This window comes from Capricornis sumatraensis, chromosome 17 (genome assembly GCF_032405125.1).
Source record: "Capricornis sumatraensis isolate serow.1 chromosome 17, serow.2, whole genome shotgun sequence".
In the NCBI taxonomy this organism is placed as follows: domain Eukaryota; kingdom Metazoa; phylum Chordata; class Mammalia; order Artiodactyla; family Bovidae; genus Capricornis; species Capricornis sumatraensis.
In genome coordinates this window covers 61,232,036-61,259,632 of record NC_091085.1, presented here as the reverse complement: position 1 = coordinate 61,259,632, position 27,597 = coordinate 61,232,036, and the positions used below count along the sequence as shown (strand labels likewise).

Sequence of the window (27,597 nt, the reverse complement as noted above, 5' to 3'; positions counted from 1 at the left end):
AATATTCTATATTTTCTTCTAAAAGTTTTAAATACATGCCCTTGCTATTGGCTTCTAGAATTTACTCTTGAGTATGGTGTGAGAGGGATCCAATTTAATTTTTTTCCCCCAGAGGGATGGATTATCAATGTCCTTCCACCATTTAAAAATAATTTCTTCCCACAAATCTGTAATATTACCTCCATTCCCTCTCAAGATGGCACATGGGCATGAGTCTATTCACCCTCTCAATTTCTAATTAGATGAGCCTTCAAAATATCATTTCCTATGAATACTCTGGTGATCGAATGGTTAGGACTCCGAGGTTCCACTGCTGGGGACCCAAGTTCAGTCCCTGGTCAGGGAGTTGGGGAAATAAGATCCTGAAAGCTGTAAGGCACAGCCAAAGTAGAGGGGGAAGAGTTAAAATTCTTTTAAAACTCATTTCCCTTTCATATCTGTATGGTCTGTCTACTAAAATCATAGTGTTAGCTTTTATAAATCTCTGATCTTTGGGGAGAGTAATCAGGGTGAAGATGGGAGCAAGGTGGAAGGGAAGACAGCTGAGCCCACAGAGAAAAAATCTCACGGGGCACAGGAAACCTGGGTGAAGTCAATTATACCAGCACTGAAAGAAAATTCCCAACAAAAGCAAGCAGTTTAAGGAGTACAAACACCCCCCACACCCCAGCCAATTCTTCTTCTGGGACCAAGGATTTCATGGCCCAGAGTGGGCAACAGATGGGAGAAGATTTAAATCTGCCGTTACTTCTGCCTGTCTCAGCTTCACATCTATGTGTCTGTTTCTCTTTAGTGTGATTGAAAATCCTGTTTGTTTGTTTTTTTTAAATCCTTGCCTTCCTCAATTTAGTCAGCCAGTCTTCCTTTATTTGTCTTCTGCTCTCCTACTAGTTCTGTTTTGGTAGCACGACAGAAGCTTTCTTTTTTTAAGTGATATATTGGGGATTTCCCTGGTGGTCCAGTGGCTAGGACTCCATGCTCCCAAAGCAAGGAGCCTGGGTTCAAACCCTGGTCGGGAAACTGGATCCTGAGTATAGCAACTAAGACCTGGTGCAGCCAAATAAATAAATTAAATAAAAAATTTTTAATTGGTATATTGGAGGTATATTTCACATATTAATTTCAAAATAATTTGCTATTTGTATATATTGCAAAATGATCACTACAATAAGTCTAGTTAACACCCAGCATCACACATGCTTACCAAAACAAAGTTTCTTGTGATGAGGGGTTTTAAGGCCCACTCTCAGCAACTGTCAACTATGTATGATGGAATCATATTTTTGAAAACAACCTCGTTCTTCCTTGATTCCCTGAGCAAACCTGTTTCCCAGAGACAAAGTCTGGGCATAAGCTTCTTGAGCTGCCTTTTCAGCTTTTGGATTTTCATTAGTTTTCTCTACCTCAACCCACAAAGAAGCATATCTCCTGTATAAGAGTGCTGTTCTATTAATTTGTTTTCTCTAATAAAGTGCACCCCCATTCTGCAGGGCAACTCAGCCTGGGCTCCCCAATCCAAAGCCATGATCAAGGCTTATGCAATAGACAAATCGGAACAAACGTGGGCTCCCAGGAGTGGGGTGAACCTTACCAGCATGTACCAAACGGAGTCAAGAGATGAGTTCCTTCATCCCTTCACAGGTTCTGCTCATGACCCTGAATGAAGTTCAAAATGACCTATAGAAGAACAGCTTCGCAGATTCCACCTACTCCCTGGGTTCACGCTGTAAAAAGGCTACAACCTCACCAACAAGAGCTCCCTTGACTCTGTACAATTTCATCACCTTTGCTATTTAAAATCCAGCCTGAAGCTTTGCCGAAAGACATAATACAAGAAGCAAAAATCGTCTACCCAAGAGAGCAAAGCTAAAGCTCTGTCCTCTTTAAAGTAAGCCTTCCCTGGAACAGACAGGCTGTTTTCCCAGTAACGTAATCCCTGTCCCAGCCACCCACTGAGGTCAAAGCTATACTCACAAGGGGTTAGGTCAAGGCCTGCCTGCCCCAGAGGCTCTCGTATTCAGGTCCCCACTACAACCGTAACTGTCCAGGTCAAGAATCCACTTGACCTACAATTACCTTTCAGCCTAAAGTCCTGACTACACCAGAAATCTGATCTCCATGTGTTATTTCTGCCCCCACATGTCAGCTTTCCTGCCCGCCTCTGAAGTTTTCTGATGAGAAAATAACATGTTGGGAGTTTACTGGGCGATAATTAATTGCTCCCTTCTTGGCCCTTCCAAATTCTAAACCCACTGAGACGTCAATGCATGAATCAGGCAGCCAGAGGTACAAGGTATCATCTTTATTGACGAGGCTGACTGGAGTACACCGTTTCATTGCGCCCACAGTTCAGTTCAGTTCAATTCAGTCGCTCAGTCGTGTCCGACTCTTTGCGACCCCATGAATTGCAGCACGCCAGGCCTCCCTGTCCATCACCAACTCCTGGAGTTCACTCAGACTCACGTCCATCTAGTCAGTGATGCCATCCAGCCATCTCATCCTCTGTCGTCCCCTTCTCCTCCTGCCCCCAATCCCTCCCAGCATCAGAGTCTTTTCCAATGAGTCAACTCTTTCCATGAGGCGGCCAAAGTACTGGAGTTTCAGCTTTAGCATCATTCCCTCCAAAGGAATCCCAGGGTTGATCTCCTTCAGAATGGACTGGTTGGATCTCCTTGCAGTCCAAGGGACTCTCAAGAGTCTTCTCCAACACCACAGTTCAAAAGCATCAATTCTTCGGTGCTCGGCCTTCTTCACAGTCCAACTCTCACATCCATACATGACCACAGGAAAAACCATAGCCTTGACTAGACGGACCTTTATTGGCAAAGTAATATCTCTGCTTTTGAATATGCTATCTAGGTTGGTCATAACTTTTCTTCCAAGGAGTAAGTGTCTTTTAATTTCATGGCTGCAGTCACCATCTGCAGTGATTTTGGAGCCCCCCAAAATAAAGTCTGACACTATTTCCACTGTTTTCCCATCTATTTCCCATGAAGTGATGGGACTGGATGCCATGATCTTCGTTTTCTGAATGTTGAGCTTTAAGCCAACTTTTTCACTCTCCACTTTCATCAAGAGGCTTTTGAGTTCCTCTTCACTTTCTGCCATAAGGGTGGTGTCATCTGCATATCTGAGGTTAGTGATATTTCTCCCGGCAATCTTGATTCCAGCTTGTGTTTCTTCCAGTCCAACGTTTCTCATGATGTACTCTGCATAGAAGTTAAATAAGCAGGGTGACAACATACAGCCTTGACGTACTCCTATTCCTATTTGGAACCACAGTTCCCATCTAAATTACACTGATTTACTTGGTCATAGACTGCAGGCCTCCTTCAGAGGAACAGGCTCCCCATGGCAGAGGGGGAAACACGGGTATCTGAAGGACAGACCACAGCAAAAAAGAAAAAAGAGAAAGGACTGGTGACATGCTCATTGAGACTGAGTTACCCTGAAATGGAGGTCCCCTGCCTCTTTTATGATTAACCTCTCTATCCAAAACTTTATTCCTTTCTTGTCCCACTCCTGTTCCCCTCAGGACTGAGGAACACCGAAGAAAGAATGGAATGAAACTGAGCAGGACTCTGGGGGGCCTTTCTGGGTACAAGCCCCTCAGTGTTCCCCACTTCTTGTTTGATCTTCCCCAAGTTCCAAACAGCAGACTCTGGCAGTTAATGATTAGAACAGTAGGGTCTCAGGATTCTGAGTTCTTTCTGAAGGGATATAGACAAGAATCTGACATATATCTGAGTGTTCTGCAGAAATTAAGACTCCCCACCGCCCCACTACCACCCACCACCCTGCCTTGCACCCAGGTGGAGAACGGTGGCAACATTCTGACCACAAACACACAGACGCCAGACTGGCTGGAACCAGAAAGCTAATGAAGATTTACGAAACATCACCCTGTTACCTCACCCCCAATCAATCAGAAAAATGTTCATGACCTGATCATGCACCCTGCAACTCTCACCCTCAATGTTGCCTTTAAAAACCTTGGCCTGAAAGCCATCAGGAAATTTTCAATTCTTTTGAGTACTAGCTGTCTGTTCTTCTTGCTTAGTGCCCTGTACTTTTCTTTACCACAACCTCGTGTCAGTAGACTGACTTTACTGAGCATCAGGCAAGGGAGTTGAGTTCAGTGACATCAGCATCTTCTTCTGAACCCACTAGTCAGACCCAATTCTCCTCTCATGGAAGTAGTAAAGAAATAAATCAGATGTTTTATTTCAGTAATTTTTCTACTGAGGCGTGGCAGTTCCCTCTCCTCTATGTAAACTGGCGGAGAAGTTCCCTTCTAAAAACTGCCTTTGGTTTAGTAACTTATTCCTGATTCAATAATTGTAGTCATGGTATCAGGATCACCTGATCTGTCAGAATTCACTTCACTGCAAGTCAAATTCAAAGTTGCTTAAATAAAAGAGGGAATTAATATGACTTCAGGGACTGATGACTTCAGGCAAAGCTGGATTCAGGGGTTTAATCGATATCACAAATTCTCCTGTCGTTCACCATCTCTAGGCTCTGCTTCTCTCTAAATTCCCTTCATTCTCAAGCTGGCTCTTCCCAAGCAGTGCCAAAAATGGCCATCAGCAGTTCCAAGCTTGCATCTTATGGGTTTAGAAAACGCTAGTGAGAATTTCTCCTTAATGCTTTCAAGCAAAATCCCATAGTGGAGTTTCATTGGTCTAGCTTGGGTCATGTGCTTTCCTATTGGACCAATCACTGTGACCAAGAGAATGCAACGCACTGATTGGTCAGGCCTGGATAATGTGCCCTCCTGAAATCTAGTTCCTTCCAAACCACATAAACAAACATAGATTATTCCCCCAAGGAATCAAAATACTGTTATCAGAGACTGGAAGGCAATGGATTCTAGATGGGAGAGAACATGACCATCACACACAATGCAAAGTTCAGTGGAAAGAGCAGCTTGTGGCTAGTGCCTTCAAAGAGCCTTCAAAAAGGCTTTGCAGGGCAGGGACCAAGACTCTCCCGGAGGGCTCTCCAGTTAACCTAGCTCCACCGATAAAATTCCTATGGGAGGAACCTGTTACTTACCCTTCCCTTTTCTCAGTTGTGAAACGAGTTGCTTGTTCTATATGACCTCTAATGTTCTCTTAGTCAACAGCATTCACTTCTTAGGTATTTATTTATTACCTATTGTATGCTAGGCAGTGTTCCAGACACTTGAGATAAAGGATAAAATACACAAAATCCCCTACTCTTATGGAACTTACATTTTAGTCAGGGAGGAGACAAACAATAAACAGAAAAAATGAGTCCCACGTGAAGCATAGACAGGACTGTTGGGTGTTTTCATGCTTAAATAGGTGGTCAGTGTAGGTCATGCAGGTAATGCACATGGGAAGTTCTTAATCCATGGTATCTTTTGCTCTCATTCTCATCACTATTCTTGCTTTATTATCTTATATAATATTAGTTATTGTTATTTTATTATTATTGGCACATTTAGAGCATTTAGTGACCCCCCGCCTTGTTGTCTCCAGCATTAAGCACACTCAGCTTAGCATACAAGACCCTCTGCTTTAAGTCCTAAACTACTTTTTTTTTTTTAGTGGAGATATTGACACACCATAATATTCACTCCTTTAAAGTGTCCAGTTCATTGTTTTTTAGTACGTATAAAATGTTATGCAACCATTACTACTAATTCCAGAACATTTTCATTACCCCAAAAAAGAACCCCAAACCCATTAGCAATCATTTCCCTTTCCCCTTCCTCCCAGTCTCTGGCAACTACTAACCGGTTCTGTCTCTATGGGTTTTTCTGTTCTGGACATTTCATATAAATAGCATCATACAATGTGTGGTCTTTGGGGACTGGTTTCTTTAACTTAGTATAATGTTTTCAAGGTTCCTCTATGTTGAAGCATGTATGAGTACTTCATTCCTTTTTATGCAAAGTAGTTTCTAAACTATTTTCCTAGCTCCATTTCTCATTATTCCTCATGCAAATCCTAAAGTTGAGCTGCACTGGACTACTTGCTCTTCTTCAATCACACTCTGCATTTGCTGATTTCCCATTTCTTTCTCTTGGAATGATTATATCTCCTCCTCAGACCTCTGTCCATGCTCTTGCTATTGCTTGTGCTCAGTTGCTAAGTCGTGCCTGACTCTTTGCAACCCCATGGACTGTAACCCACCAGGCTCCTCTGTCCATGGGATTTTCCAAGCAAGAATACTGGAGTGGATTGCCATTTCCTCCTCCAGGGGATCTTCCTGACCCAGGAACTGAACCTGTGTCTCCTGCGTCTCCCGCATTGCAGGCAGATTCTTTACCACTGAGCCACCTGAGAAGTCTCTGTCCATGCTGGCCTCTCACAAATGTTACTTTTCCATAAAGTGCCCCGACTGTTCTTCCATCCCAGCGGGTCCTCTTTCTCCTCCTTACATGCCTTTATTTTAACTGATGGTGCTTATTTTCTCTATACACTTACTTAATTTTAACCCTCTTTGTCAATACTATAACTGCTATGAAGGCATCAATGTTTTTTAATCCTTAACACAGAGCCTCAGACTTAACAAGTGCTCCCCAAATATTTGTTCACTTGCAAGGCATTGGTATAACTCAGTGGTTCTGAACTAGAGGCAATTTTGCCCCCTAGGGGCATTTGCCAACGTCTGGAGACATTTTTGGTTGCCCCAACTAGGGAGTGAGTGTGCTATTAGCATCTAGTAGGTTCAGATCAGGGATGCTGCTAAACACCCTTCAATGTGTAACCACCCCCTCCCGCAAAGAACTATGTGTCTCCCAAATGTCAATAGTACCAAGCCTGAGAAATCTTGCCATAAACTAATTAATTCTCTTTTTGAATAGGTTAACAAAAAGAAATCAGAGATCAGTGTACCAGTTTGGCAGAAAATCTCATTAGGGAATTCATGCCTTTTTTTTTTTTTTTTCTTTCTTTCTTTTTTTAGGAGCTGGGGGTGACTCCAGTGCAAAGCTCTTTCCTAATGCCATAGAGGTGCCCTGGGAACACAGATGGTATTTTCACCACTTGCTCGCTTCTGAGAGTGACAACTGACCTCCCAGGAATCCTTGAAGTGCTAGGAATGTAACTCTGTTAAGAAAGAAAACTCTTAGGGCTTTTAAAGTCTAGCAAAATGTCACAAGTGAATTGTGCTCCCAGGGAGGGCAGGGGAAGGTGTATTTTTTTTTCTCCAAGTACCCTGTCCTGGCTTCCCCACTATAGTGAGACTTTTCAGAACTGGCTTTGGAATAAATGATTCAAGGAAACCTGATGCCCTGTCTCTTCTTTCCAAAAAGAGCAAAGGAGCTTTGAGAAAGGATTCTGTTCACACTGTGCTCCGAAAAGCAACTCATTTGCAGGAAACTCAAGGCACCGGTATCATTTAACTCTGAAAACAGTAGCCCCAACAGAGCAGAGGTTACCCAGCATGAGAGTCACATCTTATGTTCCTACTTATCTCATCCAACTGGTTCCTGTGAGTGACATGGAAATGAGGTAATATATGTCCTGAAAATGAAAAGATAGTAGCAGTCGGAGGGAGTCTGATGAGGCAAGGAATAAGGGTTGACATGCTATTTTAAAAAGTTTGTCCTTGGGGTAGAATTACCTGACATCCTGGCTGGGATTTGGTAGTGTTATGTGCTTAAAAGAACAACCTTAGCACGGCTGGCACAGACATAAATGCCAAGCTGAGGATCCACAAGATTCCACCCTCTTCTTCTGGGCACTCTCTAATTCTTGCAGGCCATAAAAAAATAGAAAGGTGTGACTGCATGCCTAGAATCACTCTATCTTTTATCCGGTAAATGAATCTTTTTTTGTCTACACATTTGACAAAAGACCACTCATTGTGTGAAGTGGTTTGTTCAGTCCAATTTTGATGAAAACCCTTAAGGACAGAAACATATAGAGTACTTAGCACACCGTGAACCACAAAAGTATTTAATGATGACAGTAATTGGGATAACGGAATGTGCTTTGAGTGGATGGTTGGCACGTCTTTAGATATACTTAAAAAGGTGTAAAAGAGATTTGTTTGTAGATTGAGACAGGAATCCCCAGAGGAACTATCAGTCAGTCAGTTCAGTCGCTCAGTCGTGTCTGACTCTTTGCGACCCCACGAATCGCAGCACGCCAGGCCTCCCTGTCCTTCACCAACTCTGGGACAAAAAGCTGGAAAAGGACGAATGCTTCTGGGTGATAGCAAAAACTATTTCAGATTAGATCATTTGCCTCAAATCTGTTTTCTTTTATTTCTGAATCCATTCATTTAATCATTCCTTTATTTGACAAATGCTATGTTTTATTAATATTTATGGTTCCTATTCAATTATCCTTTCTTTTGTTCAATAGTTATATAAATTGTATCAGTTGTAATAATATAGTGGCAAATGATCCTTGCCTTTAGGGTGCTTAGGATCTAGTGAAATATGCTTTCATTCATTTATTAAAGTGTTTATCATGTGCCCATATGTTCTGGGGATACACTAAGAAAGAGCACAGGACACTCAAGAAATGGAATTAGATTCACGTGGATGGAAAGGGGCTTCCCATGGTGGTTCAGTGGTTAGGACTCCATGCTTCCACTGCAGGGGTGTGGGTTCAATCCCTGGTGGAGGATCTAAGGTCCTAATCATTCTGGAGTGCAGCCAAAAAAAAAAAAAAAATACACAGTGGGTGGAAGGAAGAGCAAAAGCAAAGGCCTTGAGGCACCTATGAGCATGAGGAGCTAAGGTCCTATTCACTGTGAAGTGCAGCCAAAAAAAAAAATATATATATATATATAATGAAAATAAATACAGTGAGTGGAAGGAGGAGCAAAAGCAAAGGCCTTGAGGCACCTGTGAACATGGCTACAGTCCAGTTAGTGGACTAAACCCGTCCCTAAACCCTTCCAATATACAAATGCTAGAGGTGTTACTAGATTTGTGTACTTCAGTTTAATATATATGTTACAGAAAAATCATACGTGACCCGATTAATTTTTCCAGGTTTTTTTTTTTTTAAAGGAATAGTGGCGTTTTCTCTTCACTGAAAGCAGGGGGGAAAACTTTCAAACAACCCATTTGCAATTCTCCGCATTTTAACTTCGGTCTCGCGTCTGGGAACTCCTCCTAGGTCCTTGAAGCTAGGCAGTGAAGTAAAAGAAGCGACTACAACCTCCTGACTACAACTCCCAGGAGACATTGTGACCACATCCTCTGCGCAAGCTCGACCTCTGTGACTGCATAGGGCACCGAGCCGAGGAGGAGGAGGCTTGGTCCTAAGCCGCGGGCCGTGGGCGGGGCTATAGGCGTGGTCATAAGGGGGGCGGTGCTGCCGGCGCGGCCCGGAACACGCTAGTGGAGCGGAAGATGGCGGCGGCAGCGGTGGCTGCAGCCGGGACCCTGGTCGGGTTGAGGCGGAGGAGCCGCCGGTTCTGACCTCGCTCTGGCTCCAGTGCGCGCGGCGGAGCGTGTGCGAGGCCCCGCGCGTCGGGCAAGGGCGGCGGCGGTAACTGCACGCCGCCTTGAGCGTCCCGGCGGCGGCTCGGCTGCGGCTGAGGAGAGAGCCGGCTCCGGGCCTCCGCGTCCTCCTGTTCCCCGGGCCCCCCGCCTCCTCGGGGGGGCGGCGGCGGCGATGTTCTCGGTCCTCTCGTACGGGCGACTGGTGGCCCGCGCCGTGCTCGGCGGCCTCTCGCAGACCGACCCCAGGGCCGGAGGCGGCGGCGGCGGCGGCGGCGGCGGCGACTACGGGCTGGTGACGGCCGGCTGCGGCTTCGGCAAGGACTTCCGTAAGGGCCTCCTCAAGAAGGGCGCTTGCTATGGGGACGACGCGTGCTTCGTAGCCCGGCACCGCTCAGCAGACGTGCTTGGTGAGTGCCCGGCCGGGTCCCCCCTCCCCAGCCCCGGATCCGCCTCCTGGGGACTCCCCCTGCTCGGGGCTTTTCCAGCTCCTCCAGGCGGTAAGAGGAGCCAGTGAGCCAGTAGTAGCTCATTGTACGGAGCGCTTACTAGGTGCCAGGCGCCGTGCCAAGCGCTTGAAGGTGCGTTTTCCACTTGATCAACCCCCATTTTAGAGATGAGGAAACTGAGGCGCTGAGCGGTGGAGCCACATGCTCAAGGTCACACACCCTGAGAATGTGACCAGTTTGTCTGAGTCCGGAACCGCACTGTCAGTCACTTGGCAGTGCCAGCCCCAGACGACCTCGTTCCCTTCCCCGGCGACACCTGCAGGCTCCGAACCTCGCTCTCACTCCCTCGCTCCCTTCCTCCTCCCTCTGCGTGCCCTGGGGATCCCTGCTTCTTCGAGTTCCTGACGCCTTGGCCCGGCTATGGGTTGCGGGCTCCCGAGCAGACTGGCTGTCGTAAGCCCTACACAGCTCAGCCGCATTCTTTCGTCGCCTCGATCCAAGACCAGATCTCCATCCTTGTCGGAGTCTTGCAGCAGAGGCCGCTGGCCTGGTAAAAAATCACTCGCAGTGCATTCTTCCAACTGATCTTGGCCACTTGAGGTCACTTAGGGTGGAAGAGAGTCTCCTTGACCCAAAATAGAATGGTCAAACCCTCTTCTCCACTGCGGCCAAGAAAGCCTTGAGAATTGGTTAAAGCCATTTCAGGCCACAGGTGCTTCAGAGGGCCTAGTCCAGTTACATCTTACGGGTTGGGAGTCTTTAGAGTTAGAGCTTGCAGAAATGGCTAAATAGAATTCAGAAGCGATCAGAAACTTTTATCATCATGCATGTCTTTGGAGGCAGTGCGTATGCTATAGACTCCTATGCCATTTAAATCTCTCTTAATAAATGGAGCACTTCCTGTGAAAATGAAGGACACGTTGTCATTGAACTCAAGTTCAAATGTCGCTTTGTTTTCACTTCTCAGGTGAGATTGAGTAATTTGACTACTTTAAATTGCATATAGGAGCCAAAGCTTGGCATTGGAACACAAGGTCCTGTAATTTTATAATGATAATTACTTTTTAATTTGGTCTCAGAATAAGTCTATTATCTTTGCTTTTACTCATGTACTGTGTATGAAGATAGCACTAGAAAAGTTGTTTTCAGTTTAATTTATGAAAGACTCCTTTAGGTAGGTTGGAAAAAATCATTTAGTGTTTAGGCAAAGACTCCTTAGAAGGGAACTTGCAAGTTTTAAAAAAAATTTTTATTGGATTATAGTCGATTTACAATGTTGTGTTAGTTTCTCCTGTACAAAAGTGAATCAGATACACATATATCCACTTGTTTTTAGATTCTTTTCCCATGTAGGTCATTATAGAGTACTGAGTAGAGTTCCCTGGGGGAACTTGAAAATTGAAGTCATACAAATCACTCTAAAGTCAGCTCGACCCTGACTAAGAGTTTATTTATTTATTTAATTTATATTTGACTGTGCTGGGTCTTCCTTGCTGCACGCAGGCTTTCTCTAGTTGCTGCAGGCAGGGGCTTCTCTTGTTGAGCATGTACTCTGGGCATACTGGCTTCAGTAGTTGAGGTGCATGGGCTTGGTAGTTGGGATGCAGAGGCTTAGTTGCTCGGTGGCATGTGGGATCTTCCTGAATGAAGGATTGAACCCATGTCTTCTGCATTGGCAGGCAGATTCTTAACCACTGGGGAAGCCCCGATATTTTTTTTTTTAAAGGTCGGTCAGTGGTTCTTTTTTCATTACAATCGAGGCACTTCACAGTTAAAAGCTTGTGACCTGTACTGCTTTCTCAAGTTGCTGGTATAGTGCAATAGGATAGAGGATATTGAACCACTAAGGTTCCCCCTTAAAAATCTGCTATGTGCTGGCTTATGTGAAAGATCTGTGATTTGATTAATGATTCAGGGGATAGTTTAATGTGTCAGATGCCTATGCTGAAATTTGATTTGAAGTTTTTTGAAGGCTACCTTCTTAATGGAGTGGGGTATTCATAAGGATATGTGAAACTTTGGTCAAACCCATTTTGAAAAATGTATAAACATACCATCCTGGCATAAACCCAGCCTGGTTTGGCGCTCAGCTTTTCCACTCTCTGATCTGTGGTTTTGGGCAAGAGCCTCTCAGCTCATTTTCCTCCTCTAGACTAGAGGATGAGGGAAGTGGACTACCTGATCCTCAAAAACTTGTGACCAGCATATATTTTCTTTTTGTTTTGAAAAGATAGCACTCTTTGTTATTTTTCATCTCAAATAGTGGACATTACTTCCCATTTTATTCACATGGCCACCTTCAGTAGATATTTTGTTTTATATCTGGCGCTGAAACCAGTGGTTCTTAACTTTGCTTGGTTCACTGTCCAAAGACTTTCTCTCTTCAGAAATGTGCATAGAGACAGAATTTTGCATAGGCCTTTAGAGACTTCAGAGACCCCGTGAAGTACATAGAATCCACCTATGGGCCACCTAGAGGTCCATCTAGAGGTCCTCTTGGGTGGTTCCAGATTAAGAACTACAGCTCTGTAGCCCCTCTTGAAGGGAATGTTCCTAGACATAACCAGACAGATGATGGCTTATGTGAACTAGGGATGGTCTTTGGCCATATTTGACAAAGAGCTGTTTTGAGAGAGAATTGTATGCAAATCAGGGAACACAGGTTCTCTAGGACTGTCTGTGTTGGAGTGGTTCTTCCAGAAAGCCATCTTGAGAGCCACCTGATACAATTTCTGAGTTGGCCTCATTTGATCTTTGGTTTCCACAAACCAATTCATATGATGGTGACGTCTCTATTTTAGTGACACCATCCCCCCCATTATAGGCAGATCTGGTTATCTCTTGCTATGGAAGAGGTAATGAACCTCAGTGAGTTTTTAATACTGCTTTTTACTCTGAAAGTTGGAGTTGTAAACTGAATTGCATTAAAGACTATTTTTTGGGAGTTCCCTGGTGGCCTAGTGGTTAGGACTCAGTGCTTTCACTGCTGAGGCCCAGGTTTGATGGTGGCTCAGTCAGTAAAGAATCTGCCTGCAGTGTGGGAGACGTGGGTTTGACCCTTGGGTTGGGAAGATCCCCTGGAGAAGAAAATGGCAACCCACTTCAGTGGATTCTTGCCTGGGGAATTCCATGGACAGAGGAGCCTGGAGGGCTACAGTCCATGGGGTCCCAAAGAGTCGGACACGACTGAGCGACTAAGCACAGCACACCACAAGGGAACTGAGATCCCACAAGCAACATGGAACAGCCAAAAAAAAAGAGGCTGTGTTGAATAATGTTATGTTGAACCTCAGTGCTTTGAACCTTCTAGTTCTATAGATAATTAGTTATCTTTGGGTTGATGCTATTTATTGCTGAGTTATCTGTGTAACTCACTGTGGTCATCTAGGACTCTTTGGAATGAAAGCTGTTTATTTCTTTTTGTATTAGAAAGAGAAAGCTATTTTATTTCTTTAATTTAGAATTATCTGTCCTGTTAGTCATGCAGTGACTAAAAGTACTTGCTGCTTTACAACATTTTTGTAGAGTCCCACTGGATTTCTTTTAGGAAAAACCAACTATGGTGGGTGTGGTGAGACATAGGAACCACTCCTATCCCCTGGAAAATTGGCAAAGGTGCTTTCTCTTTATTAGGTCCAACAGGAGTAAACCAGTACCAGCAGGAGCTATGTGCACTTTTCTTTTTCCTTCTTCCCTGTGACTAATACTGGGTTCTCTTGTTACTCAATGCGGTGTGGTTGCCTAAGTACATAAAAATATGGGAGCTGCCTAGTGTGTAATTGCTGGGCCTCTCACAGCCCTAAGCTACTTAACAATAGAATCAAAGACTGTTGAGGGTTGTAAGATTTAGAAACCTTGGAATCCAGTTCTTTCATTTTACTGAAGAGAAGACAGAAGTCTGCAGAGGGTCAAATGACTTTACCAAGGTTACTCCATTAGGAGTAACCCCACAAGGTTACTTTGCCAAGGTTAATGGCAGAATTAGGACTAGCACCAAGATTCCCTGTTCCAGTCCTCTTTCTGTTACACCACTGGTTAAGTGTTCTTGACAAGATAGGTGAGTTCAGAACTGGTCTGTCTTTTGGTACCGTTAAATCATTCTGGTAATGCTTTTCTCCCTTAAGGGGGTGTGTGTGTGTATGTACTTCTTTATTCATTCTATGACTCATAATGAAAGTGCAGCAAAACTCCTTTGTATACTAAACCACAGTTTATTGAAAAAAAGATAGCATAGTGTAGGCCATCTAAGTTCTGGCTTTGAGTTGTATTGAGTTTTACAGTAATTCTTGTAAAACTGGACAATGTTTATTTAAGCTTGATTAACTTGAAACCTTAAGAGACTTAAATTGAAGAAAGTAGGGAAAACCACTAGACCATTCAGGTATGACCTAAATCAAATCCCTTATGATTATACAGTGGAAGTGAGAAATAGATTTAAGGGACTAGATCTGATAGACAGAGTACCTGATGAACTATGGACGGAGGTTCATGACATTGTACAGGAGACAGGGATTAAGACCATCCTATGGAAAAGAAATGCAAAAAAGCAAAATGGCTGTCTGAGGAGGTCTTACAAATAGCTCTGAAAAGAAGAGAAGTGAAAAACAAAGGAGAAAAGGAAAGATATTCCCATTTGAATGTAGAGTTCCAAAGAATAGCAAAGAGAGGTAAGAAAGCCTTCCTCAGCAATCAATGCAAAGAAATAGAGGAAAACAACAGAGTGGGAAAGACTAGAGATCTCTTCAAGAAAATTAGAGATACCAAGGGAACATTTCATGCAAAGGTGGGCTCAATAAAGGACAGAAATGGTATGGACCTAATAGAAGCAGAAGATATTAAGAAGAGGTGGCAGGAATACACAGAAGAACTGTACAAAAAAGATCTTCATGACCCAGATAATCACGATGGTGTGATCACTCACCTAGAGCCAGACATCCTGGAATGTGAAGTCATGTGGGCCTTAGAAAGCATCACTATGAACAAAGCTAGTGGAGGTGATGGAATTCCAGTTGAGCTGTTTCAAATCCTGAAAGATGATGCTGTCAAAGTGGTGCACTCAATATGCCAGCAAATTTGGAAAACTCAGCAGTGGCCACAGGACTGGAAAAGGTCAGTTTTCATTCCAATCGCAAAGAAAGGCAATGCCAAATAATGCCTAAACTATCGCACAATTGCACTCATCTCACATGCTAGTAAAGTAATGCTCAAAATTCTGCCAGGCTTCAGCAATATGTGAACCGTGAACTTCCAGATGTTCAAGCTGGTTTTAGGAAAGGCAGAGGAACCAGAGATCAAATTGCCAACATCTGCTGGATCATGGAAAAAGCAAGAGAGTTCCAGAAAAACATATATTTCTGCTTTATTGACGATGCCAAAGCCTCTGACTGTGTGGATCACAATAAACTGTGGAAAATTCTGAGAGTGATGGGAATACCAGACCACCTGACCTGCCTCTTGAGAAACCTGTATGCAGGTCAGGAAGCAACAGTTAGAACTGGACATGGAACAACAGACTGGTTCCAAATAGGAAAAGGAGTACGTCAAGGCTGTATATTGTCACCCTGCTTATTTAACTTATATGCAGAGTATATCATGAGAAACGCTGGGCTGGAAGAAGCACAAGCTGGAATCATGATTGCTGGGAGAAATATCAATAACCTCAGATATGCAGATGACACCACCCTTATGGCAGAAAGTGAAAGAGGAACTAAAAAGCCTCTTGATGAAAGTGAAAGAGGAGAGTGAAAAAGTTGGCTTAAAGCTCAACATTCAGAAAACTAACAGCGTGGCATCCGGTCCCATCACTTCATGGCAAATAGATGGGGAAACAGTGGAAACAGTGTCAGACTTTATTTTTGGTGGCTCCAAAATCACTGCAGATGGCGATTGCAGCCATGAAATTAAAAAACGCTTACACCTTGGAAGGAAAGTTATGACCAACCTAGATAGCATATTAAAAAACAGAGATTTTACTTTGCCCACAAAGGTCCGTCTAGTCAAGGCTATGGTTTTTCCTGTGGTCATGTGTGGATGTGAGAGTTGGACTGTGAAGAAAGCTGAGCGCCGAAGAAGTGATGCTTTTGAACTCTGATTCTGGAGAAGACTCTTGCGAGTCCCTTGAACTGCAAGGAGATCCAACCAGTCCATCCTAAAGGAGACCAGTCCTGGGTGTTCATGAAGGACTGATGTTGAAGCTGAAACTCCAATACTTTGGCCACCTCATGCGAAGAGTTGACTCATTGGAAAAGACTCTGATGCTGGGAGGGATTGGGGGCAGGAGGAGAAGGGGACAACAGAAGATGAGATGGCTGAATGGCATCACCGGCTCGATGCACATGAGTTTGGGTGAACTCTGGGAGTTGGTGATGGACAGGGAGGCCTGGTGTGCTGCAGTCCATGGGGTCACAAAGAGTTGGACACGACTGAGCGACTGAGCTGAACTTGAAACCTTAAACAGAAATAAAAGTGTACCCTCTAGATAAAATTTTGATTCTGGCCAGGAATGTGAAATGTTTCTGTGAGTTGTGCCAGTCTTAAAAGTAGTTTGTCTTGGGACTTCCTGGCAGTCCAGTGGTTAGGCCTCCACACTTCCACTGCACAGGGTACAAAGTTTGATACCTGGTCAGGGAACTAGGATCCTGTAAATCCCTCAGCATGACCACACACACAAAATTTTTTTTAATAAAAAGTAGTTGTCTTAAAGTATGAGGATTACTTGAACAATATAAAGATCAAAATTTTATATAGGAAGTGAACTGGTTAGGTAGAATTTGATGTTTTCCAACAGTCATAGTAATTTTGATATACTTGATCAAATAAAAGCTCTATATCTGAAAGTGAGTTGCCCTTGTAACAAAGTACTAGTCACCTTGGAGGAGTGTATATGTGTGCTAATTCCAGCCTTTCAAGAAGCCCTCATCTGAATTTCCTTTATCTAGATTTCAAGCTGTGTCAGGAAACCAGTCTCATCATTTATATAGTCACAATTTTCTGAAAGTCAGAATTCAACCTGACCTACCTGTCAACATTCAGCCAACATGACCCTGACTGAATTTTTTTTTTAATATACAATTCACCTGCCATGACATTCACTGTTTAAAGTGAAAAGTTCAGTAATACAACATTCATAAGGTTGTGCAACCACTGCCACTAACTAGTTCCAGAACATATTCATCACTCTGCGAGAAAACCCCTAACGATTAGTCACTTCCCAACTCCCCTCCCTCAGCCCCTGGCAACAGAAAGTAGATTCTGACACTACAGATGTGTCTATTTTGGGCATTTCAGGTGAATGAAATCATGTGGTACGTGGTCTTTGGTGTCTGACTTTTTTTCACTCAGCATAAGATTTTTAAAATTTACCCATATTGGGACTTCCTGGCAGTCCAGCGGTTAGGACTTTGCCTTCCAATGCAGAAGATGCCAGTTCAGGCCCTGGTCAGGGAGCCAAGATCCCACATGCTTCATGGCCAAAAAAACCCCCAAAATATAAAGCAGAAGCAGTACTAGAAGATTTATTTACACTGTAGTGTATATTCCTTTTCATGGCCGAATACTATTCTGATGTGGATATGCCTCATTTAAAAATATCTGTTAATGGACCCTGTGTTGTTTCTACTTTGGGGCTCTTGTGAATAGAGCTGCTATGACACATTTATGTATAAGTTTTTTTGTAAACATATTTTCTATTCTCTTGGGTATATACCAAGAAATGAAATTGCTAGTCATATTATAACTCTGTAACTGTGAGCAATATAGTTGTCTTTATATATCTATTTTATATCGTTCTAATATAATTATTACTAGAGGGGGAATATTTTTTAAATGTCAGCAATCAGATATATAAGTTCTGAGATCAATCAGTACTTTAAATATGCTGGATTTTATAATAATCTATTTGCTTTCGAGAGAAAATTGTGGAACGTTAAGGAAGTATGAGAATTGTTGGCTCAGTAAAAGAGCCTTCCAGGACTCGTAGAAACAGCAGGGTTTAAGAAGCTACTGACGGAACAAATAGCTGCTGATTAGTTGCTCTCCGACTCTTCATGGTATTCTCTCGTTCTGTAATAGATAGATTACAGGGTTAACGGATAGAGGAGTTTTGCTGTTTGTTTCTTAAATCCCGTTCACTGATATTTTTCTCATTTTGCTACATAGGTATATTATTCTTTTTTTTTTGGTATATTATTCTTTTCATAAGGTATAAGGCGTGTTGTTTTTAAAGTCATTGTCTCATTTGTTATACTGTCAGAGAGAGCTGCTTTTCTTTTAGTCAGTCTTTAGTCTAGGAATTCTCAAGCTTAGGTTTAAAATTTTCCTAACTTCTAGCTTCTCTGTTCGTTAATAATCTTCTTAAAGGAATCTGGATGAATTTTTTTTTTAATAGAGCAAGTAATTGCATTTTAAATGCATGACAATACTTATTAGAAAATATACTTTTGTTAAAAGATTTTAAATTGTAGAAGAAGGTAAGAGGTAGATATTAGCTGCTTGTGCTGTGGGTGTTTTAGGGGGAGAGGAGTTGAGGGAACCTGGATTAGAGGAGGCTGTTCCTGAACTTTAGCCCTGCTTTCTGAAACTGCCCAATACATGACCTGAATGGTTGCAACAGTGTCCAAACGGAGTTTGTACCCCTGTGACTCAAGAACCACTACACCAGGTCAGAGTATTTGACCTACAACCATGTCCTTTGAATAAACGCTTATGTCAAGTTCAAGCTAAATGTCAAATTCATTTTATAAAGGTCCCTCTGCCTTTTAGAGAGGCCTTAACTGGGACTTTAAGTCAGAATTTTCAGGAAAATGCTTTGGAAGAGTAAGTTGACAGTTTCTTCTGTCTAAAGAAGTTTTACTTTTCTGTCAGTTGAAGAATGATGTGCTTTGTAAGTTTGCCTTTCAAAGCTAGTGTTAACTTTTGGTCTCATTTTAAGAACTGGTTACCTATATCCTAATTTTTGTCATTTGTATTAAATTCAGTGATCTGTCTTGTTTGAGAGTTGTCAAATATTTTAAAAATCTATTAGTTTTCTATCTCTCTGAGATCTAAAAGCATTTGTTTCCTGTTATTAAACAGTTCACACAGTTCACAGAATTGCATCATAAATCAAAACATTTTTTGCAGAAACTGACACACTGCAGAAGGCATTGGGCTGATAACACACACTTACTCATTTAAACTTGAGTTGACAAGTGGCACCGATCTTCCAGTTTAAAATTTTAAAGAAAATGCTAAACACTTTTGAATGGGATCCCAAACTGAATTTTAAGGGAATGCTGTGGGGGTGGGGCAGTGAAGGAGCAGAAACTTTTCTTTAAAGAGTAAAGATACTTCATTCTGTTTTCTCCTAAGCCTTTGTTCAATATCTGACACAAAGTATGATTCAACTTACCAGTGCTTTATTCAGTGCTTTTGTATTTTTATGTTTTACCTTATTTAATCTTTTAACTACCTCTGCTTAATCTGTGTCTGTTTCCTCATCTATAAAGTTGACTCATCAGTAAGGTTAGTACAGCTAGTATCAGAGCTGGGACTTGAACCTAAGTTTTCTCTTTCGAATCTAGTGCTTTTAAATAAATGATTTTGTTTTGCGCTTATAAAAAGTAACACATGTTCACAAAAGCACAGTATGAAATACTTGTAACTTATAACTCAGTTACAGTCAGTGTGGTTTCCTCTAACTTTTGTGTATATACAATTGTATGTATACAAATTAACAAATAAGATCAGGTTACTATATATTCTGCTCTGTAATGTTATTAATAAGTAATGTAACTTGAGCATATTTCCATACTAATAATCTTAGGTATATTTTACTGCATATATAGCCCATGAAGTCCTCTATTTTTAGTTATTTAGATTATTTCCAATTTTCTGTTACAAGTAACACTAGAGTAAATATCTGTACATTTGAATATTTCCTTAGGATAAATTCCTTGAAGAGGAGTTCCTGAGTCTAAGGCTATGAACTTTTGAAAGGCTTCTGATTTAAATAGTAGTGTAGGTCCCTCCAAAAAAGTTGTACAAATTCATACCTTTTCATTGGTTATGAAATTACTCTCATCAGTAAGCTTATTGTTGGAACCTCCCTGGTGGTGCATTGGATGGGAATTTGTCTGCCAGTACAAGGAACACAGGTTCGATCCCTGGTCCAGGAAGATACCACGTGCTGCGGAGCAGCTAAGCCCCTGCACCACAGCCACTGAGCTTGAGCTCTAGAGCCCTCAACTGCAATTACTGAGCCCTGCTGTCAAAACTACTGCAGCCCGAGTGCCTAGAGCCCGTGCTCTGCAACATGAGAAGCCAGCGCACTGCAACTAGAGTTGCCCCCATGCAAAGCAACGAAGACCCAGAGCAACAAAAATAAATAAGGAAAAATTTAAAAATATATATATAAGCTTATTGTTGATCTTGAGTCTGTCACATTTAACAATTTATGAATTTACTAGGTTCTTAAAGAGTTATTTTTGAGGTGAATAAGTTTGTAGCTGGTGAATAGTTCTAGAATTGATTGAATTTTTGGTATGAATCCCACGGACTACAAAATGACTGCAAAAACTTTGCCAGAGACTACAAAAGTGACTTGCTACAAAGAGTGCTTTCTGCTTAGCGACTGAGTACTATTTTGACTCAAGCCAGTTCCAACACATTTTTGCACTGATTTTTCTTTTACTCATTTCTTTTTGCTCATTCCCTCATCATCATGGAACTTCTTTCTTTTTGTACTACTGTGACTGTACATTTTGATCTTTGAAGGATGCTGTCTCTAGTAGGTTTTTGACTTATCAAAGTAGTCTGTGCCGTCATTTGAGGCAGATGCAAAAGGTTAGCTATGCTGAATGAAGCAAACAAAGAGTGCTTCTGTTTTTACATCAGTGTTTGGGTAGCAGTTTTGAATTAGAAAATAGATTTAAACTATTTACACAAGAAAACTGTTCATGGCCTCTAGGTTGAATGCTAATTGGCAATATGGTCATCAGTGTTGCTATGAAATGAGAAAATATAAACAGATGTCTTATTTTAAAAATCCACTTCTTAATTCTTGAGAAGCCACATTCATCTTAGTTTTCTTGTTCCTGTACATTGAATTCACTGAACAATTAATGGTCTTTGATGTGTTTTGTGAATAAATTCTATACATATATACTAAATCATTTACAGATCATCTGAATTCAGTGAAGCCAGTTAATCTAAAGCTATCTTTTATTTTATCAGAATTTCAAATTGAAAAATGGTTGGACTTCCTTTTTGTCAGTGGCCTAAAGGAGAAAACCCTGGAGAAGGAAATGGCAACCCACTCTAGTATTCTTGCCTGGAGAAACCCATGGACGGAGGAGCTTGGTGGGCTACAGTCCACAGGTGGCAGAGAGTCGGACACGACTGAGCGACTTCACTTTCACTTTCACTAAAGGAGAAAAAACTTCCTCAACATTCTAGTCAGATGGTTAAAACTGAAGTAAAAGGATATGGGACATTGTTTTTTTAAATCATTATTGAAATTCTCTGAAAACATACATGAGGTGGTATACTAATGGGAAAGGATAAATTGAGAAGCCTACAATGGAATGTTTGCTTCAAAAGTAAATGTAATATTCTTCATACAGTAAATGTAATATTCTTTCCAGGTGGCGCTAGTTATAAAGCATTTCAGGAGACATAAGAGATATGAGTTTGATCCCTGGGTCGGGAAGATCCCTTGGAGAAGGACATGGCAGCCCACTCCGGTATTCTTGCCTGGAGAATCCTGTGGACACAGGAGCCTGGCGGGCTACCATCCATAGGGTTGCAAAGAGTTGGACATGGCTAAAGTGACTTAGTACGTGCCTATTAACTTTTATTTTATAGAGTTTCTAAAACAGGCTCCCTTGTCTTGCATTGTGACTTCAGTTCAGTTCAGTCACTCAGTCATGTCCGACTCTTTGTGACCCCATGAACTGCAGCACTCCAGGCCTCCTTGTCCATCACCAACTCCCGGAGTCCACCCAAACCTATGTCCATCGAGTTGGTGATGCCATCCAACCGTCTCATCCTCTGTTGTCCCCTTCTCCTGCCCTCAATCTTTCCCAGCATCAAGGTCTTTTCAAATGAGTCAGCTCTTCTCATCAGGTAGCAAAAGTTTTGGAGTTTCTGCTTCAATGTCAGTCCTTCCAATGAACACCCAGGACTGGTCTCCTTTAGGATGGACTGGTTGGATCTCCTTGCAGTCCAAGGGACTCACAAGAGTCTTCTCTAGCACCACAGTTCAAAAGCATCAATTTTCTGGCTCTCAGCTTTCTTTATAGTCCAACCTTCACATCCATACAAGACCACTGGAAAATTCATAGCCTTGACTGGATGAACTTTTGTTGGCAAAGTAATGTCTCTGTTTTTTAATATGCTGTCCAGGCAAGAATACTGGAGTGGGTTGCCATTTCCTTCTCCAGGGGATCTTCCCGACCCAGGGATCGAACCCGGGTCTCCCGCATTGGAGGCAGACGCTTTAACCTCTGAGCCACCAGGGAAGCTCCAGTATGCTGTCTAGGTTGGTCATAACTTTTCTTCCGAGGAGTAAGCGTCTTTTAATTTCATGGCTGCAATCACCATCTGCAGTGATTTTGGAGCCCAGAAAAATAAAGTCAGTCACTGTTTCCACTGTTTCCCCATCTGTTTCCCATGAAGTGATGGGACCAGATACCATGATCTTAGTTTTCTGAATGTTGAGCTTTAAGCCAACTTTTTCACTCTCCTCTTTCACTTTCATCAAGAGGCTTTTTAGTTCCTCTTTCACTTTCTGCCATAAGGGTGGTGTCATCTGCATATCTGAGGTTAGTGATATTTCTCCTGGCAGTCTTGATTCCAGCTTGTGCTTTTTCCAGCCCAGTGTTTCTCATGATGTACTCTGCATATAAGTTAAATAAGCAGGGTGACAATATAGAGCCTTGATGTACTCCTTTTCCTGTTTGGAACCAGTCTGTTCCATGTCCAGTTCTAACTGTTGCTTCCTGACCTGCATACAGGTTTCTCAAGAGGCAGGTCAGGTGGTCTGGTATTTCCATCTCTTTCAGAATTTTCCAGTTTATTGTGATCCAGACATTGTGACTTAGAATCTTAGAAACTCTGCAGAGAATTTGTCCTCCTGCCCTTTATTTCACAGTTGAGAAAACTAAAGTTTAGAGAAGTTATTTGGTCAGTGTCCTACAGCCAGTTAGTGGCTAAGAATGCTGGGTGCTGTGTCATCTCCAAGACTCCTTTTCAAGTGTCTTTCCATTCAGGCTTAGGATGAGGTAATGGGCTCATTTCCTCCCTCTCTCTTTGTTTTTAAAAATTTTCTTTGGAATAAAGTTGATTTACAATGTAGTTTTAGGTGTACAGCAAAGTATCACTTATATATATATCCGCTCTTTCTTTAGATTCTTTTCTCATGTAGGCCATTACAAAGTATTGAGTAGAGTTCCCTGTGCTATACGGTAAGTTCTTATTAAGTTCTTATTAGTTATCTATTTTAGTAGTGTGTATATGTCAATCCCAGTCTCCCAGTTTATCCCTCTCCCCCACCCCCAATGGATTAATTCTCTTTTTGAAGTGCTCAGGTGAAAGTTGGTATACAAGAATTCAGTATTCTAACTTACCAGTACAATCAACTGAATTCATTGTTTACTGGTTGTTTCCTGTTAGTCCCTGATAGATGCTGTGGAAAAGACCCAAGAACAAAACAGATTTAGGCTCTGACGTTTCATAGCCCCATGGAGAAGTTCACATATGCACAGGAACAGTATAAAAGAATGCATACACTTTGGGAGATGTGGAAACATGGAGTCGGGCTTCCAGAGATTGGTTTTTCAATAAATTGAGTGAAGTGAAGGGATTGGTAAGGCTGTCCAGATTGAGTGATCAGCAGAGGCACAGAAGACTTCCTAAATACAGCTGTTTTGAGGCTAGAGAGTAGTTTGGGCTGGCAAGGTGGAGATGGAAGGATGCCTGAGAATTGATGTTAAAAAGCAGATTAAGACCAAGTTGTCAAAGGTCACAGTTGCCATATTGGGTGTCATTTTGTTTTTCGGTTTTGGTAGAGAGCTATAGAAGATGTATTTGCTTTTGTTGTTTTGGATTTAGTTTGATTGTTTTTTGAAGAAGCAACACACTTGAATGGTACAGAATGCAGAAGGTATTGAGAATTCAAAAGTATGCATACAGTAAGGTTTCCCTTGTCTCCTAGTTGCAGAAGTTCCTCTCCCAGAAGAAACCAGTGATATCAGTTTTTTATATATTCTTCTAGAGAATGTTCTTAGAAATACAAGTAAATAAGTGTATATACATGGAAGGTATTTGACAAGAAATATAATATGGACATAGCAGTCTTGTTTAAAAAAAAGGTAGAGAGGATATAATGAGAGCTCAGAAGGCAAAAGACCAATTAGGAAGCTCCTGAAATGGTCTGAGCTAGAATGGGGTTTAACTAGGGACACTGGGGAGTAGCTGGGCTTCAGGCACAATGCAGACATAGAATCACCAGGACTTAATGATGATTGGACAAAGAGGGTGAAGGAGAAAGAGAAATTGAAGTTGATTTTGAGGTTTTACCTTCTAGAAGCTTCTTTAAGGTTTCAAGCCTGCAAGTGTGGCTGGGTTTGGCTGCCTGTAATTGGGTTAGGAAATGCAAGAGTCGACTTTAGAAATTGAAAACGGAATTGATTGGTAGAAGAGGCATTTCAGAGACACACTTATTTGGCTTGGGCATGCATGTGTCCATCTGGTCTTTATGGAGTCCTTACTGTGCGGAAGAAGCTGAGTCTTGTTAGAATCTCTTGCACAGTTTGGATTTTTAAACTTTATTACGAGGCCCAGGCTTATCCTGGGCCTACTGGCTCCGTAGGTGGGGTTTGGGTTCCACAGGTCATCTCAGTGTGCAGCAGGAATTCAGAACTGTTGGGATGGGAACCCTGCTAGCACTCGGGGATGAAAGATGTTACCAGTATGAGAAAGTCTCAGCCCTGAAGGGGGTCACAATAAGGAGAGGAAAGTTATGATAGAGGTGTTGCTGTTACCATAGTAGGCTCAGGAGATCGTTAGGTCTACTAACATCTATGTGTTAGTAGTAGTTATAAGAGTCCCCACTTAAAACAATAAATTTCAAAGTGTGAACTTTGGCACATTGTAGACAGCAGGTGCTTAAGAGATATTTGTTAAATAAGCTTACTTCAGAGTCATTTCTGGAAAAAGAAAGCTAGTTTATTTCCTCAAGATGCAGGTGAATCTTTTTCTTTGTGTATTTTTTGGAGACAAATCCAGATTTGTTCCTTGGTGCTTGAAAATGTTGCTGTTAAATGTTTAATGGAATATTGAATGGTGGTGGATGTGTGACCAGGAAAGCTGAATGGACCACTCATCTTTTAGATGTTATTCATGAGTGGGAATTGTCTTTTGATTGAAACCATAGTCCAGTGTTTGTCAAGCTTGCAGCCGACACTGACCAAAGAACTCTTTTTTTCTGATCGCTGCAGAGTCTGTATACACAGTCTATAACTTGGCCTTTTTAAAGAGAGGCATAACAGTCATTTACTGCGTGTTGGCCATGAGCTGAGCACTGTAATGAGGCAATCTTTACACCATTATCCCTGTTCCCTCACACCAGGACTTGATGTTCATGAGTTGATTCCCATTTACAGGTGAAGATAATGAGGCTCAAAGTGTTACCCAGGGTGCCCTTAGTACACCTCATCCAAGTCCTGGAGCTGGAATTTGAACCCAGATCTGACTCCAAAGCCTGTGCTCTTGCCCAGTGTGTTTATAATGACTTTGATGCCACAAACGATCACTTAGAGGCCTGGCGTTCTGCAATTCGTGGGATCGCAAAGAGTCGGACACGACTGAGCGACTGAACTGAACTGAACTGGTGGTTCAGATGGTAAAGCGTCTGCCTGCAATGCAGGAGACCCAGGTTCGATCCTTGGGTCAGGAGGATCCCCTGGAGAAGGAAATGGCAACCCACTCCAGCTCTTGCCTGGAAAATTCCATGGACGGAGGAGCCTGGTAGGCTACAGTCCATGGGGTTGCAAATAGTCGGACACGTGTTTTACTGAGATAATCTTTGTTGGGTCTAAGTACTGTTTTTTTTTGAAAGTCACTCAGTCATGTGTGACTCTTTGTGATCCCATGAATTATACAGTCCGTGGAATTCTCCAGGCCAGAATACTGGAATGGGTAGCCTTTCCCTTCTGCAGGGGCTCTTCCCAACCGAGATCAAATCCAGGTCTCCCACATTGCAGGCAGATTCTTTACCAGCTGAGCCACAAGGGAACCCCTTTATTGTTAAGTTGCTCAGTCATGTCCAGCTCTCTGTGACCCCATGGACTGCAGCACGCCAGGCTTCCCTGACTTTCACCATCTCTGGGAGTTTGCTCAAACTCATATCCATTGAGTGGATGATACCATCCATCCGTCTCATCCCCTGTCGCCCCCCTTCTCTTGCTCTCAATCTTTCCCAGCATCTGAGTCTTTTCCAGTGAGTTCCCTCTTTGCATCAGGTGGCCAAAGTATTGGAGCTTCAGCATCAGTCTCCAGTGAATATGCAAGGTTGATTTCCTTTAAGATTGACTTGTTTGATCTTCTTGCTGTCCAAGGGACTCTCAAAAGTCTTCTCAAGCACCACAGTTCAAAAGCATCAGTTAGTTATAACTATTCCTTGGCTAATAATTGAGCAAAGCCCCCTGATTAAAACAGAGAAAGACCTCAGTGAGCCTTGCTGAACTGTTAGTAGGCCTCTGTAACTTTGTTGGCATCAGGCCAGCCCTTTGCTTCTGAGGGACCTCCCAGATGCCTTAACTCCCACAGTGCATTGTTTGGCTAATTGCAGGTTAGAGGTTCGTGGTAGGGGGATGATAGGTGTTTACCTGAAGGTGAGATTTCTCTGCTCTTAGAGCTGTAACCTCACCTTTATTACTTGTACTTTATTCATATTAGTAAAAATCACAGGGAGCTGTCTGAAATGCCTCTCTCCTCAGCCTCCTCTTGCACAACTTGTATTTTCATCTTTCCAGGCTCAAATCAGACACCTCTCCCTTAATACTTTGCTGATTTCTTCAGCCGGATGTAATCTGATCTTCCTTAGTTTTGGTTTTAGTGGTGCATATATATATATTTTTTTATAGCCAGTTATCTTAAGCCTCTCAACCCTACTCCCCCCATCACAGCACTTGATTTTAAGTTCCTCTGGCCAGGAAATATTTTACTATATGTAAATCCCTTTGGCTCCCTTTCACCACAATGTTTTACATATAGGAAATACTCAATAAAATGTTGAATAGCTTTACTATTTAATGTAAGTGTAAAATGCAGTTCTCACTGAATTTGTATAGTTTATCATTTCTCCCTTAAAGGTAACATGTACTCATTACTGAAAAAATGAGAAAGTATGGAAAATAAAAAGAAAAAAATTACTTGTTTTGCCACCTGAAGGTCATTACTTAATTGAACATATATTGAAAACATAATTAGTATTCAGAAATTAAGGGTCAAAAGAATTGTTTTCACTTGTTAATTAAAAAAAAAAGCATTTATTGCCAGGGTTGCATGTGACTTGACCTCTCCCAGAGGGTGATATTTTAGTAAAAAACAGCTGTTATTTTTATAGAGGGGTGAAGAAAGTAGGGGGTAAAATAGTATCCTCTTTGGGTGTTGTTGTTTAGTTCCTAAGTCATGTCTGATTCTTTGCAACCCCGTGGACTGTAGCCCGCAGGC

The 27,597-nt window shown here is 42.2% G+C and overlaps 1 protein-coding gene across 1 annotated transcript in view; it reads left to right on the top strand.

Annotated features, from left to right (window-relative positions):
* The first annotated feature begins 9,611 nt into the window (after positions 1-9,611).
* Positions 9,612-27,597, top strand: part of PPTC7 (protein phosphatase targeting COQ7) — a 38,449-nt gene continuing 20,463 nt past the window's right edge. Inside the window, exon 1 of the mRNA XM_068990285.1 lies at positions 9,612-9,846. Coding sequence (XP_068846386.1) covers positions 9,612-9,846 — 235 coding nt within the window. The remainder of the gene's footprint in view (positions 9,847-27,597) is intronic.